Below are 15,974 nucleotides of genomic sequence, written 5' to 3'. Positions count from 1 at the left end.
ATTGTTTGTTTTACATTTTTCTTTTCTACCAAATTTCTGTTAGTTTTTGCTTCGGGGAGGAAAAAGAGAAGCGAATCGTTTAAAAACTGTCATTTTAATCTTTCTTTGATAGAACAACGTTAACATTTATCATTCCGTGAATTATTATCAACCCGTAACATCCGCTGTATGACGTTTTAATCGTTTCTTAGTTACGTCATGAAATGTAGTCGTATTACGCCACACAGATTAAGCCTAACGTTCAATATATGAATATATTAACGAAGGTAGAAATCAAGTCAGAATATTAATTTAGTTGTAAATATTCCCGCGAATTCTTCTTTGCAACATAGTAACAAATTTTATCATATAATTAATATGGAAAATTGTGCTATTTTTATTTAAAATTTATGTGTTTGAGATTTTTCTCCTACACAGTAGATATTTTCTTTGTAGACTAGAAAGAAAAAGAGAAAGGGAAAGAGAAAGGGAGAGGGAGAGAGATTAACAACTGAAATAAGGGAGAGAGAGAGAGGGAGAGATATTAGTCCAGGCTCTTTAGTAAAGTAGCAGTAGAAGTAGATATGTTAATTGGATTACTTCTTTTCAAGAATGGATGTATTTAGATTCGATATATATGTTAAAATCATTGTGTGTGATGCACACATGTATGATGCATGTGTATGTATGTATGTGTGTGTGTGTGTGTCTGTATGTATGCATATGGATACCATGTATGTCCGATATATGTAGCCTAGTTGTGTCTGTGTTGATTTAGGCCTATCTCCATCCGTATTTGGTATGTCCTTGAGCCTCATCTATACATTTTGGCCTTGCTGTCTTCTTCAAATCCTGTCTAGGCTTCATTCTACTCAGATTTCATTAGATCTCCTAGAAGTGTTTACTGCTGCATTTAATGATAACTTAATTTCATTGATTGATTGATTAGGCAGGCAAAATGATTATAGTAAAATGTGTCCCAGAATTTATTGAATAGTCTGAACTTATAAACTGTTCTTTAATTCAATCAGAACAATTAATTTATAGACTGTTCTCGAATTCAATCGATAGTTTTTAACTAATAAACTATTTCTCCTAATTAATCTTAAAATACCTTTCATACCTTGTCTCATTCCCCTCTTCTCTTTTGCTTTCTATAACTTTCAGTACGTATTTTCCTCTCTGCTTGCTATGTTAATTGGGTTATTTCAAAAAAAGAAAAAAGAAAGACATTGACAATTTACTACCTGTTGAATCTCACAGCTATCGTTTTCCTTCTTTCATTTCTTTTCGTCTATTTATTCATTTATTTATATTTTGAAAAATTAAAAGAAAAAAAAAGACCAATAAAACAATTTTTTAAACGAAATAAAATTAAAATCATTTGATAATTCTACTCATCCTCACAGTTTCATTTCAAGTTATATCCATTTTACTTTTATCTTTCATACTTGTTTTGAAAATATATCTTAGCTTAAAATTTATCCAGTTAGCTCATTACAATGATGGTTCAATGTGTTTAATTGCTTTTATTTTCACTGCTACTAATAATTAGAAAAATAAAAAAATAAAAAAAGCGAGAACTTGAATATATTCATTAATTGACAAACTTTTAAGTGATTCATATAAATTTTCAGTTTTTTTTTCTTGTTTTCATTTCAGATTATTCAATGGTACAAATTTTCGAAATGCAAATTATGTGACTTTTTTCTGTGAAACGACGAGAGAAAAAATCGAAAGAATTTTTGTTTTTGTTTCGCATAGCTTAAAAAATAGAATGAGAAAGGGAAGGAAATGACTGATACTAAAAATGGAAGAAGCTCATTATGATACTCCTTGGGAATTCTTGCATCGTACCGCTTCATTTCCACCACGGTAAATTACTTTTTCAAAATAACTCATATTTAATCTCAGAAAAAAACTAGCTATCAATAATGGGAGAAATAGAGAGAGAGAGAGAGAGAGAGAGAGAGGACGAGAATCAAAGCTTTACTTTAATCCTTTGTAGCTCTTAAAAATCTTGAATTTATTCTTATAATTGCCTTATAATATAATGTTTTTTTTGTTCAGAGAACGTCCGCACTCTGACTCATCAGAGTTACTGTTAGGGAAAAGGTTAGAACGTGGGTTACGTATCCGATGTTGTGGGATTGCAGAACAGCAAACGAGTAATATCGTAGGATTACCGTCATCATCATCAAATGTCAAACATAATCATGCTGCCATCAGGCAGGTTCGACTCATCTTATCTTACAACTAAGAAAAAAGATTTTTATGACAAATCAAGTAAGCAAATTTTCTGAAGTGTAAAATTTGACGAGTATTACTGTCATTTTGGATTTAAGCGAATTTTTATGAATGAGAAGTTTTGGCAAGAGAATTACCACAACTGTTGCAGAGAGGTACTCCAAAGCAGTTACCTGAATGTGACCCAAGAAGAGCTTCAAGCACTGAACTCGAACGTGGTCGTTTCAAATTCGGTATTAGCAGGTTACGTGGTAAAATTTTTCAGTTATTTTTAGTCTTAATTATTATTATTTTGCAATTTTACGATAAATTCATCATGTGGAAAAATAACTATTACCTTTAACAATCTAAAATTTATTTAATCATATTGTTGAAACATTTCAAAGGTAGCAACGTTCTATCATTATTACTTTTTTGTATCAAAATTAAAAAAAAAAATAAATAAGAAAAAATATTATGTCTCGAAATACTGTAAAAAAAAAAAAAAAAAAACAAAGACTGAGAGGCATCTGAAAGTTAGTTTGAAAAGAATAAAATATAAACCGAGAATTTCATCAGAACATACAGGTGGACGTGATTCACGGCGAAGTCGTTATCGCGAGGAGGAGATCATTCATAGGGGTATTGACCGGATTGATGCAGAACGACAACTTTGTGACCAGGATATAGGGGTATTTTTGATTCGAGCCCGTGACAACGGGACACTAGCATTATCGATAAGAGCCAATAAGGGTGTACTACATATTAAACTTGAGGTTCATTTTTTAATTCATATTTTGGATTTGAGGTTTTTTTCTTTCATATTTAAAAGAGAACTTCAAATATGGTATAAGATGATGAAAGAATTTTTCCAAATGAGTAATTAATGTAACAAATCATTCGTAGATTAATTTGTGAAAAGTGGAGCATTCCCAGTTGATTCATCATCTGCAAACAAATATCCTTAATTCAAGCATATAATTAATTATGTCTTCTGATGGAAAGGATTAAGCATGAAAAAGAGACACTTATCTGAGAGGGACAAATAGAACAGTGAAGAGAAAAACTAAAGACAATTCTTTCTAAAGAACAAAAGATAGAACTTACCTTTATCATTAATTATAAATTTAGCTTCGGGAAAATCGCTGGGTACTTGGTGAAGGGCCAACGTTTGGTTCCATTGCCAGTATTATCAGTTTCTATCACTGTCACGAGTTACCGATTCGTGGAGCAGATCGAATGCTACTTAGTAGACCAGTACTTGTCACTGCTAATATCACTCATTCCTAGCTATTATTGTTATCTTTTCTTCTCTCTCTCTCCCCCTGTCTACCTGTTGTCTCATTACATTTGATATCTTTAAATGTTTCTTCTTCTTTTTTAGTTGTTATTTTTTTATTCTCTATCATTTATTTATAGCACTGGCTTATTTTGTTTTTCATTGAATTTATGATATCTTAAATCTTATCATTTTGTTCGATATGATGATGACCTTTGACTTTTCAAATTAATTACTTGGAGAAAAAGTAAATAAAATATGAGGACTATAGTTCATGCTATTGTTGCAATTATTGTTGTTGCTGTTGAATTTGTATGGCAAACAGAAATGGAAATAAAACACCGAAGAACTTACCAAAAAATACCGTCGAGTGACTTGTTGACATCATGCGACAAGGATCGATTCCTTATGTTCCTTTCATCCATTTACTTTTTTTTTTTTTTTCGCTTGCAGTTAAAAAAATGTGCAATTTGATAACTGTCTACTTTCCTACCGAAAAAAGAAATTTGAAATGGAGACGGAAGAGGATGAATCAGTGCCTGAAGAATCGTTGCTTCGATTTGTAAAAGGCTATTTCCGTCTTCCTTCCTATCTAAATTTTTAAAATACTTGCTACTTAAGGTTGTTAGCATTTAGTATCAAATAAATCTGCTTATATACGTTCGCAAATTTATTTAGCTACATAGGAGATTTAATATAAAATTGTTAGGTGTTATTTATTTTGACTGAGCAAAGAAGTTATCCGTATTTAACTGTGTTGTTTGAATTTAATTAATTAATTAAATTCGTTTATTTTGCAGATCTTCGCTGAGTTATGTAATAAAAAAAGGATAAAGGTTAAATAAGGGTCATTATATATATATATATATATATATATATATATATATATATATATCTGATGTGTAAAGTAGTTCGGAACTGTTTACCTTTATCAGGTCATCCAATCTCTCTTATCATTACAGCTCCTTCCCTTACACTCCATTCGACCATTTCCAATCCCTTCGCTTTTTTCCATTGTAATTATCTCGAAGCAAATGGATGATATCGGACTGCTGGTTATCGGACCAAAATTTATACAAGATATTGATATTCTTCTAGCCAATGTGTCTAAGACCATTACCAGTAAGCTTTATGTTCGAGTTGCTGCTGAATTAGACCTTTTTGAGGTTTGATTTGAAATTATTTCCTTAAATACATTAATGTTCGAACTGTACTGTTTGCATTATTTCGTGATTTGTGATTATGCAATTAACTATACATTTCCACTTGAAAGTAAGTAGCTTAATGTCAAGGAAAAAAAAAATAGAAAGAAACTAAATGATACTGAATAATGTTGCTGAAAGTCATTGGTATGAATTATTCATTTATTTACGATTTGTCATTCAAACAGTAGATCTGATTTGTTTCTCGTAATATATGCTAAAGACTTCAGGTCTTATCGCAAGTTTATATGGAAGGATCGAGAGTTTGCGACACTTTGGATATCCGAGTAATTATTGATGATAGTCGAGAAAGAACATTCAAAGCAGTCATTAGTGAAGATAAAACTATTGAATGTAATCGAACAGTTGAAAAATCATATGACAGCGTCGTGCTTGGTGGTACGTTTGATCGTCTGCATAATGGTCATAAGTTGCTTCTATCGAGAGCTGTAATGGCAGCATCAAAACGTATAATATGTGGTATTACTTGTGGTGATATGATTAAAAGTAAGATTTCAAACGATTAGTTGAATTGCAAAGTATAAAACAAAGTATAAATTCCTTTTCTCCACACTTTAATTTTGCATTTGCAAGTCTTAATTAGAAACAAAGTAATTCTGATAAAGATTTTTACATAATTTATTCCTTCTATCGAAAGATGCAGGGGAAAATATTTTTCGTGAAGGTAAGAAAAGGTGCTATCAGTCAAGTATTTCAGAAAAGGTATTATGGGAATTAATGGAATCGTTTGAAGAAAGGGCAAAAAATGTGCAAAAGTTCGTGGAAGATATTAGCTGCACTGTTCGTTGTGAAGTTCATCCGATTATGGATCCGTATGGTCCGTCAATCGTTGATCCTGACTTGAGAGCAATTGTTGTCAGTAGCGAAACGGAAAAAGGTGGCCATGCAGTTAACGATAGGAGAAAAGTAAGTTTTTTACAGGATTTATAATTGTACTATGAAATTATGAAAGTGTTTGTTCTTTTTTTTTAGCTTTTTCCAAAAATGTAGTGTTGTTCCATTATATTTTCTATCCAAAAAGAAAGAATTTTGTTTCTTTAATGAGCCGTTCATTTCAGGAGAAGAATCTTCCAGTTCTTGATTTAATAAAAATAAATTTAATCGATGGAAAGGATGAATTAATAGGAGAATATAAGTTGAGTTCATCTACACGACGTCGAGCATTACTGGGGACGTTTCTAAAGCCATTCAAATTTGAGAAGTTCCCTCAACCATTTGTTATTGGTTTGACCGGTGGTATCGCATCTGGAAAAACGGATGCTGCAAATTTTCTTTCTGAAAACGGTTGTGAGGTATAATACGAGGATTAGTCAAATAACTGGCGCGCAGTTAGTTGCACTGATTGATATTTGATGATGTATCATATATTTTATTAATTAAGAATAATATATTATATAAATTTTCATTTTATATTTCGGAGTATTGTGATACACCTAAGTATTCTTGGATAGAGTAAAATTTCTTTTTTTTTTTTCACATTCTTAGTTAAATTAAGTCACTTGTTACGATGAATTCCTGAAGAAGTGAGATTTGCGTAAGTAAACATCTGCTAGGTCCATTTACAGTTTATTACGTTTTATCTTATGCTTTCTTATCGCTTAAAAATTTGTTCTTTTGCAGGTGGTAAATTGCGACAAATTAGTTCATGAACTTTACGAGAGAGAAACTATGATAGCAACAAATATTGCTGTAAGATTTGGCGGCAGTGTTGTACAAGATGGTCTGGTCGACAGAAAAAAATTAGGAACGATCGTTTCCTCTGATAAAGTAGGTCCCTCTTAATTCACAATGATAGAAAAGTATTAATCTTTTAATGTCTCTTTTAATGCTATTTATTGACATCAGTCAGTCTCACTAGGTGAACAGGTCATGCAGTCAGAAAACGATATTCTCGTAACCTATAACTTTCTAGGAAAAACTCAGAATGTTGAATGATATCCTTTGGCCTTCTTTGAAGAATAAGGTCAAAGGAATCATTGCACAAAGCAAAGCTGAATTTGTTGTTGTTGATGCGGCAATACTTCTGGATGCAGGCTGGGATACTGATGGAATAGTGCATCAAGTATGGAGCTGTATAGTGCCGCCTTCCACTGCTAAAGAGCGTATTGTGGATCGAAACCATATTACACCCGAAGAGGTGATTTTTACTTGTCTGCGCAAATAATTTCACCTAATTTCATGAGTAACATTTGTACAATTTGCAATGGTTTGGAGAGAAATCGCTATATCTCGAAATATGTAGATTCTTATGAATAGAAAAAGGAAACGTATGAGATGTACAGCACAATGAAGCAAAGTTTAACATCTCAAAATACATTATTCTTTAATCAAACATCATTGATGAATAATACTTCGAATGCAATATTCGTCAAAAGCATATAAAACGTCAGTGTAGGACAGGACTTAATATTTACCCAATACATACCGTGTACTTCATTTTAAGTTGGCATTTTTCGGCTGTAATTTCTTTTCAGCTCTAATTTCTGCTACTCCAATTTCCTGGTTTTGAACTCATATGATATATCGTTTAGGTCTTATTTTCCATCCTTAACCGACTCAAACTTCATGATACGAATCGTCGACAATGTCTTTATCAGACCATTTGTTTCGAGTAGTGGTTTATGGGGACTTTAGAAAGATCATTCTAGTACATTTTTTCAACAAAAGTGATTACAACACCAGTTTTTTATAGGCAGAAAAAACAATCTATTCACAAATGACTAATCTGGAGCGTGTAAAACGAAGTGATGTTGTGATCTGTCCACTTTGGTCATATGAAGAAACAAGAAGACAACTACTTTTGGCTTTGTCCGCGCTGCGCTCACTTGCTAATCAGTGTCTTCGGAAATATAATTCTGCCACTGCTTGAGCCTTTCTGCTCTCTGCTCTTCGGTTTCTGCTCTAAAATACAAAAAGATGATCAAAATAGGAAGAGTGATAGTTGATGAGCCATATGGAACCTAAGTACTTGCCTTACTTTGGAAGCAGAAAATATTCACAATTTAAAGTCTTTTTGCTGACAAATAAAAACGGCCATTTGCGTATTGTTTCATGTTGTAAATTTTCAATAGGATACGGATGTAAGTATCAGTGAAATAAAAATATATATATATATATATCGATCATTTTTATATTTACAAAACATCGCTTTTAAGAAGTTGATTTAAAATTTATTCCAAAATCTTTCCATCAAAACCTTACATTGTGTATTTCGTTTTCCCGTCCCACAACGTTACTGAAATTTGTCGACCATCTACTACACGGCCATTGAGTGAACGCACAGCTGTATCCGAATGTTCGACATTTTGGAATGTGACACAAATTACTCCTTCTGGGTTATTCTGAAAAAAATTGTAACAAACTGCAATCTAAAGACGTTTGATTTAAATTTGACCAACTTAGCCCCTACGAGCTGTGTTTTTTTTTTTTTTTTTTAATGCTACGAAAAAACTAAACCATTCACTAAGCAATAATAGTCAATATAGAATAAAAAAACGAACATACAACTGGAAAGTTAGTAAATTTACATCATGGACGACGACTTTTTTGACAGCTCCAAATCTTTCACAAACTTTTCTAACTTCTTCTTCCAAATCCAGCAATAAAGTCGCATTCTTCTGCAAAACAGAGATCAGCTCTCAACACAAGAATAGACAGGATTTTTCACGCTATAAATTATCAATCAAATTTTAGCAAAAACAAACCATCATTTGCTCTAATGTAAACATATTCTTCATAACAATAGTACAGTCACTGATTGGACGATAGTTTCGTGGTTTTTCCGGTTTCCATTCAAAAATTCTGGAATTGTACATGCTCAGTTCACCGATATTTAATTTAAACATTTGTATTCAACAAGAACGACTACCTCTCTTGATTTTCGATAAAACGTTTTTTCTGAGCTGCTGTAAGTTTCTTTTTCTTTTTTGATGGGTCGAATTCTCCTTTCATTTGGAATTTTGCTTTTTCGACTGAAATAATTTTTCCATCCACATTCCAGCCATCCAGAATATCTAGCGCCATGACGACCGACTCTTTCTGGAAAATTTATGTATATCAGCCAGACGTAATTTTAGTCAAGTCAAAACAAGTCACTACTAACCTTTATGTAACAACATCTGCCATCTCCTTTAAATGTGCCATCATCATTCCTGTAGAGTTTTATTTTAAGTTTATTGGTCCTTGCATCCCGCTGTATGACACCGCATTTGCCCATTAACTCCTAAAACTATGCCAATATAAATTCTATTATTTGTTTTCAAGATTACTTTTTTAACTGTTTTTCATGCCAATAAATTTAATTAAAAGAATAGCTATAATTTCTTGATACACGTCATCGTCAAATATTATGATTTCATAATAGTTGAAAAATAAGATATTAATATGCACAAATTTTGAACTCACGGTAAACGATTCTTCGGTTATACTATACGGCAAATTTGAAACATAGACTGACGTGTTCCTTTCTTCTTCAAGTTCCACCCAACCTAAAAAATCCTCTATATTGAGTTTAAATATAATTTAAAAAAAAAAAAAAAAAAGAAGAGAAGGTTGCAACCCTGCTGTTCCTTTTTGTCGTGCAATTTGTGCTTCGTATGTTTATGGTCTTCAGATTTTCTATTTTTTCCTTCCATGCTTGATCCTTCTTTTTCGTCAAAATCGTATCTGATACCATAACTACTGTGATACTGAGCCAAAAAATCTTCGTTTACCTAAATAGATTTGACATAATGACAAACAGTTAGTGGAGAATTCGATTTTCTTCCCAAATCTTCAGGATTTTTCTCGTCCGAAAACAAAACATGTCCTAGTGCATAATATTCATACAGTTATTCAAATTTATCCAGATTTCATGTAAAGTTAGGAATAGTATCAAGCAGTGTTTCGAATTTGAGTTCTTCATATTTTGCAGAAATCTAATAAAACTGCATTTGCATTTTGCGAATTTTAAATATATACTTCCACTACTGGTAACCACTGTTGGCTGATTTGATTCCACTCCATAGTAACGCCATCAACAACACAACGATACGGATTACCGCTTATCTCGTCAAATGTATCAGCTGTATCCCATTTTTTCTTCAAATCATCGCCACTAGCCGCTATCCACTTATCATCCTCAAACACCAAGAAACCACCGTCACCATCCTCGCAAAACCATTTTCCATCTATAAACTTTCTTTCCAGTTCTGAAATGAAAACCATTATGATTGTTGATCTGGTCATTAAATTTCCATTCAGTCAGTATTTCAAAAAAATTCCAAAAATCTAAATTGAATTTACTTCTATAGTTTACTTTTTTCGCAATAGTTAGAATTATAAAAAACTATCTAGAAACCTTGAGAAAGCTACAGGTCAAAAATTTTCTCATATGAAAACATTATGATAAAGTATATGGAAAATATTTTAGCATTTACTTCAAGCAATTTCTTATTTATTCTTAATTATTTGTTTTGCACTTTTTTTTTTTGATGCCCTAACATTGTAGCTATGTCAAAAAAGCACAATGAAACCAATAAAAGAATCAAGCAAACTTTACCAGTTTGATTCACAGATGTATCATTACTCTCTAAACCGCTTTCAATCTGCACTGTGTTGCAACAATCATATTTCTCATTCACACTGTTGACCTCCATTATCGTCACTTTCCAGACTAAAGATCTGCATAAATTTAATTGAATTATAAACTAATCCTCGTCAACAAAGAGCTTTTAACCACTTTTTTCCAGTGCCCTACATTTTCGGTTACAGTCTTGCACATTACATTCATACACCCAACACACATATATGCATAAGCATACTTTTCGAGAAGACTGATCTATTATTTTCATTACTGTCCCTACTGTGGTGAACTCTCAACCCAATTAACTTATACAAAGCCACAGGTAAACCGATCAGGTGATAGAGCAGTTTCGGCTACGCGTCATCCGTAAAGTACTAACATGATGGCAAATGTCTGTTGTTGTTCTCGTTGTTGTACTTCAGTGGTTTCCATCTCACCACTTCCGTTTTCTTTTTTATCAGTCTCACTAATTTGTAGCTGTTGTAAAAGCCAAATCGTAGTAATGCATCGAAATAAAATTGTATTGAATCCAATAGAGTAAAGATTGTCTTAATTGAATATTCCGTAAAAAAATATAAAACTGTTTCAAACTGCATTTTATGTAAAAAATCATTGATCCAACACTCATCTTCTCATTGTAACTGGACTTATTTGCCTGTCTAGAATGTTTTAATTGTTAATTAGAGTATATGCAATGTTTCATATGTTTCTAAATCAAATCTACATGCAGTACCAGAACATTGTAAAAGTTTTCTAATTTAACATATATAAAGAGTAAAGATCATCTGATAGTCGTTCTATTGTCCTCATGGTCCAACTTTATTAATCCTGCACACTCATTCCTCTTCATTTATACCTTTTACTTGTTTTTCATATTTATTCTCTACGAAATTACCAGTATATTGTCAATATAGACTAATACTTTGTAACGTAATTGTTGGTGAAAATTCATTATAACCGATTCAATTTCGAAATATATTCGTTTATATGAACTGGAAATGCAACAAAAACTATTCTAACAAATCCTCTCACGTTCTCAACAGTATTGGATATATCTTGAAATGAATGACTGAACTATTTGAGAGATAATCATGATAAAAGGATACATAGGAGTGACGAAGTTATCCACGAGATTCATACCATATTTCATGCTACTTTTACCATTCCACTTCCATTATTTGTTGATTTATTTTTGAATAAATAAGAGCATTTATATTTTTTCTTTCAGAGCATAATGTACTCAGTTAAAACTTGAAACTGAAATAATTACATAACCTGAAACTTGAAGGAATTATCATTGAATGACCTCAGACTTGAGCAATTAAATTGAAACATTCATTTACTCCATCTCCTCAATCAGTGCTATGTATAAATCCTAATAATATTCTTCAACAAAAATTTTAGCATGGAAGAATTTCGTAGTACACAAGCTACCATAGCTATAATCACAATAAAAAGATATCACCTAATATAGTCACCTAATTTCGATGATTATATTCCAATAATCATTTAGGTAAAATCGCATCGTAAGCACAAAATCGGAAATCCAGATCGAATGGATTACGAATAAAACGATCTGGACTGGGAAGATTATTAAATGACTTTACATTCGAACGGTTAAATTGAAATACATACTTACTCTATTCCATATTTAATTCATGGTCCTTAAAAATATAGCACTCGAATTTAGTGAAATATATATATATATATATATATATATATATATATCGAGATGCTTAGAACAATTAACACACTTTTTCTTATTACTCAAATGTCAAATTTAATGGATCTAATTGGAGTACCAGTACTTGATATATTACGGTGATATATATTTTACTAAAATATTCTGTTTAATTCCAAAATGAAAACAGGGAAGAGGAGAAATTTGTCTTTTAAGATCAAGTTTAATCATGAAGTTCAAAATGTATAAGAGAGAAATGAACAATCTAATCCATTTCTAGACAACAATTTAATAGGACATATATGTCATGCATACATATTTAAATTTGCCTCATTTTTTATCCTTATTGATAAATGTACCAAAAATATATAGGTACTTAGATATATAATCTTATCATAGGTGCCTTAGATATGTAATTACATTTCGCAGGCAATTAAAAGTTTATACAATACACATAATACAACAAATGTATCAAATATATTTTAAAATATAAGGTGTGAAATATATATGAACAATTCATAAGGTGTAAAATATATACAAACAATTTTTTTAACAAAATGAGATATTTAAAATTCGAAAAAATTTGCTGTTTGAGACTTATTCTCTTCAATAAGAAAGTAGCTAGACTTAATTAAGGAGGAAAATGTTCGATTACAATGCTTTGATTAATTCCGGAATAGCTTTATGAAGGTCAGCTATTAGTCCAATATCTGCGATCTAAAAAGTACATTTTTTGCCACAGAATGTAATTTAATTCTTATAATAAACATTGACTCAGATTTGTACTACAATTTACCTCAAAAATCGGAGCGTCTGGATCTTTATTTATAGCTACAATAATTTTGCTATCCTTCATTCCTGCTGTATGTTGAATGGCACCACTGATACCAATTGCTATGTATAACTCCTGCGAAGTTTGACAATACAATTTATGATACAAAAAGTTAAAAGAAAGAGTCAGTCTTCACTACACTTATGGAAATTTAGTTGTCGTAAACAATGAAAGTAGCCTTGAATGAAATGGATAACAGAATTAACTACTAGATGGATTATACGGATCTCTGTGTGATTTTGTAAGATAATTCGAAGTTAAGTATCGGCTCATAACGAAAATCTAACCGTCTAGTTTTTATTTGATTATTTTATTTAAATAAAGAAGTTACCGGTGCAACAACTTTGCCCGTTTGTCCAACTTGTAATTCATTCGAAACATAGCCAGCATCAACTGCTGCACGTGACGCACCAACTGCTGCTTTCAATTTATCAGCTAATTCATAAATAATTTTAAAATTATCTGCTGAACCTACACCACGACCGCCCGAGACTATCACTTTTGCGTTCCGTAAGTCTGGTCGCTCCGACTTCAGTAATTCTTGTGATAAAAATTCAACACCATTGAATGAAAAATCTGTTTCGGGGGCTGAAAACTGATGAATTTGTCAAATGTATGAACTTCCTCAAAGATTTTCATACGCAATTTTTTTTTCTTTTGTGTGTAAAAATAAATATCAAAAATAAATAAGCAATAAGTATCATTTTTTTTTTTTAAATCCCTGATGCCAATAGTGAACTGGATAACACTAAGGAAAAGCTGTCTATTTGAATTACAAACACAGAATTGGTACTTTGTACATACCTTTCTCAATTCTACCACTACCACCAGATTCCTTGGCTGGTTTAAATGCTGTCGCTCGAAAAGTCAAGAACTTTACTGGGGCATTAGTTTTTACCTTAAATTGATATGATCATAGAAAAACAAACTAAAAAAAGTAGAATAATTCACATTTTAGATAAACTGCACATTTATACAATGATCCAATGGCTTCAGTGAATAAATCAAAAAAAGCTTTACCTTACTTAAGGCATTACCAGCATAAATAGGTCGCGTGAAGGTATCAGCACTGTGTATAGCAATGATATCGGTCACAGGAGCAGAATCGAATTGAGCAGCAACTCTTGGTACTACATCACGACCATATGTTGAAGCTCCCGCTACTACATAGTCGAACTTGTACTGTTTTTGAAGTGTTTCCACAGCCTTAGCAACATACTCTGAAAAAAGCTCTATTTTATTAAATCATTCAGAAAATAATTTGAACTACTACAGATAACACTAAATTAGTAAATGAATTTTAAGTGACAAAATTTGAAACAAAACAACTGCGTGAAGTAACCTGGAAGCTGATGCTTGAGTTTTTCATGATCCGCTATAAATACTCGTTTAACTTGCTCCACTTTTGCTACCTGCAATAATTAATTGAATCAATATCCAAAAAAAACTAAAATTCTTTCAACATAATCTGCTACTTCAATTTACAGATTAATTACTTAGATTATCGAGACCTTACTGCACAGAAATTTAACATTTCTATTTTCCCACTATCCAACAAAAATATTTTACTTGATCAATGAAACTGGACAAAAGGGATGTATCAAGACCATAATGGTCTTTAATATCCAGTCAGACTCGCTATATCGTAATTATGTATCTTACTAAAATATCATTTATAAATTTCCATTAGTTGAAAAATCAACAAAGTTAGCTTAAAAAACCAAAACGACCGTATAAAAGAAGATAAATTAACCTGTTCAGCAATGTTATTAATATTGCTACCAGCAACCAGTACCGATATTTCACCAAATCTAGAAGCAGCGTTAACAGTATTTAACGTTATCGGACTAAGCTTATCATTGGTATACTCCGCCAGTACCAATGTACCCGTGCATCGAAGAGCTGTTTGCTGAAAACAGTTGAAATCTTGTTTTGATCATTTTTAATTCTCTAAATACGGATGAAAATACAGTTTTGATTCACTTTTGATTCAAAAAATGAGAAGGTATATGTAACATGTCTATGTCCGCAAAATAACTCAAAATAGGCAATTTTTAGATTTTAAAACAGATACGCTGTTATTAGGAGTGTGTAAAAAATAAACAATGAAAAATAGACAAAGAAAAAAAAAATTGACTAAACTAGTAAAAGTTTAATCTTAATATTTGAAATATAACTGGCTTTTTTAAAAACTAAATTCAATCAAACAGTTCACTGCTCGTTTGAAACTTAATCAAAAAAAAATGATCTAACAGATGCCATGCTCCTATATCATTAGACTGCAGGTACTAGGCTTATGGACAGTAAATTTAAGCATGGATAGAAGGTTCTTTATGCACTATTAACCAAAATATTATCCTATGCTAATCATCTGAGAAAAATATCACTGTAATTTCGATTTTTACTTCTATCTCGCATGATATTACTAATTCATTCCTCGGCAATATAAAGACATATGAATCCGAAGATTTCAAATGAGCAGTAAACTCCAAAGAGTGAAATTTTTTAAAAAAAGCCAGTCATACTTGAAATATTAAGACTAAGTATCCTGCAATCTCTAATATGCCAATTCAGATGTTACCCTATACTAGGCTTTTCCCATTTATCTTTGCCAATATTTATCTGAAACCATTTGTAATGCATAATTAAAGATATCGATTTTGTTACAATATTTTATTTCTCTGGCATGAAAAGTTGAAATATTCTTAGACTTTTCGAAAATTTACAGTTTCATAACCTTAAAGTAAACAAAAAAAAAAAAAAAAACCCAATTAAAAATATAGGTAAAAAATTAAACATACAAGAATATTGTGTTTTCTTGGTAGATGACATGAGAATAGTCGTATTCCATACATCACTTCTCTATACCAGTAATTCCCGTAGATATATTTCAAGGAATTTATAAAAGCTTGGAAGTAAGTGATGATGACAAACAAAGAGTCATTTGGCGCTCCTGTCTCTTCCACTTGTAATACAGCATAACAGTGGACAGAGTACAAAGTCCAATGTTCGTCAAAACAGAGCGCGACAATCTTGCAAGGCGCAGATATCGTTGACACACTCAGTTCAGCAAAGCACAACCATAAACTTCGTTCGTCCGTCCGTCTTATACTCGATGTAGTCAGTGGTTAGTTAACTTTAAACCAATCATAATTCCGGGTCGATTAACCGATTTTCTAGAAGTGAGCCAT

General features: G+C 31.7%; 4 protein-coding genes across 6 annotated transcripts; 2 read left to right on the top strand and 2 right to left on the bottom strand.

The window, feature by feature from the left end:
• Positions 1 to 1,789: 1,789 nt before the first annotated feature.
• Bma-soem-1 (Uncharacterized protein) lies at positions 1,790 to 3,495 on the top strand (the record flags this gene model as incomplete). Its single annotated transcript, XM_043080157.1, has 5 exons — positions 1,790 to 1,854; positions 2,050 to 2,212; positions 2,378 to 2,477; positions 2,794 to 2,981; positions 3,337 to 3,495. 5 exons carry the CDS (start codon positions 1,790 to 1,792, stop codon positions 3,493 to 3,495), a joined length of 675 nt encoding a protein of 224 aa, XP_042936091.1.
• A 1,023-nt stretch (positions 3,496 to 4,518) lies between these two features.
• Bm6972 (dephospho-CoA kinase family protein) lies at positions 4,519 to 7,427 on the top strand (the record flags this gene model as incomplete). The annotated part of the gene is made up of 8 exons (XM_043080156.1): positions 4,519 to 4,650; positions 4,917 to 5,193; positions 5,405 to 5,613; positions 5,766 to 5,999; positions 6,328 to 6,474; positions 6,620 to 6,769; positions 6,807 to 6,844; positions 7,400 to 7,427. The coding sequence occupies 8 exons, from the start codon at positions 4,519 to 4,521 to the stop codon at positions 7,425 to 7,427; spliced, it is 1,215 nt and encodes a 404-aa protein (XP_042936090.1).
• Positions 7,428 to 7,535: 108 nt separating this feature from the next.
• Bma-cus-2 (HIV TAT specific factor 1, putative) lies at positions 7,536 to 10,702 on the bottom strand (the record flags this gene model as incomplete). Of its 3 annotated transcripts, XM_043080153.1 has the most annotated exons (11): positions 7,536 to 7,608; positions 7,909 to 8,048; positions 8,235 to 8,324; positions 8,412 to 8,508; positions 8,576 to 8,745; positions 8,810 to 8,929; positions 9,112 to 9,194; positions 9,266 to 9,419; positions 9,667 to 9,896; positions 10,247 to 10,368; positions 10,650 to 10,702. In XM_043080153.1, 11 exons carry the CDS (start codon positions 10,700 to 10,702, stop codon positions 7,536 to 7,538), a joined length of 1,332 nt encoding a protein of 443 aa, XP_042936087.1. The 3 variants fall into 3 exon arrangements, with proteins under 3 accessions (XP_042936087.1, XP_042936088.1, XP_042936089.1); XM_043080154.1 differs by lacking the exon at positions 10,650 to 10,702 and having other exon boundaries at positions 10,247 to 10,343; XM_043080155.1 differs by lacking the exons at positions 10,247 to 10,368; positions 10,650 to 10,702 and having other exon boundaries at positions 9,667 to 9,711.
• Positions 10,703 to 12,602: 1,900 nt separating this feature from the next.
• On the bottom strand, positions 12,603 to 15,638 carry Bm14086 (electron-transfer-flavoprotein, alpha polypeptide, putative; the record flags this gene model as incomplete). The annotated part of the gene is made up of 8 exons (XM_001899786.2): positions 12,603 to 12,668; positions 12,748 to 12,858; positions 13,115 to 13,371; positions 13,588 to 13,681; positions 13,804 to 14,003; positions 14,126 to 14,195; positions 14,537 to 14,692; positions 15,585 to 15,638. The coding sequence occupies 8 exons, from the start codon at positions 15,636 to 15,638 to the stop codon at positions 12,603 to 12,605; spliced, it is 1,008 nt and encodes a 335-aa protein (XP_001899821.1).
• Between the last annotated feature and the right edge of the window lie 336 nt (positions 15,639 to 15,974).

This window comes from Brugia malayi, assembly GCF_000002995.4.
Source record: "Brugia malayi strain FR3 genome assembly, contig: Bm_v4_Chr3_scaffold_001, whole genome shotgun sequence".
Taxonomy (NCBI): Eukaryota; Metazoa; Nematoda; class Chromadorea; order Rhabditida; family Onchocercidae; genus Brugia; species Brugia malayi.
Note: the sequence above shows the minus strand (reverse complement) of the source record. Positions and strands in the feature narration are given on the sequence as shown.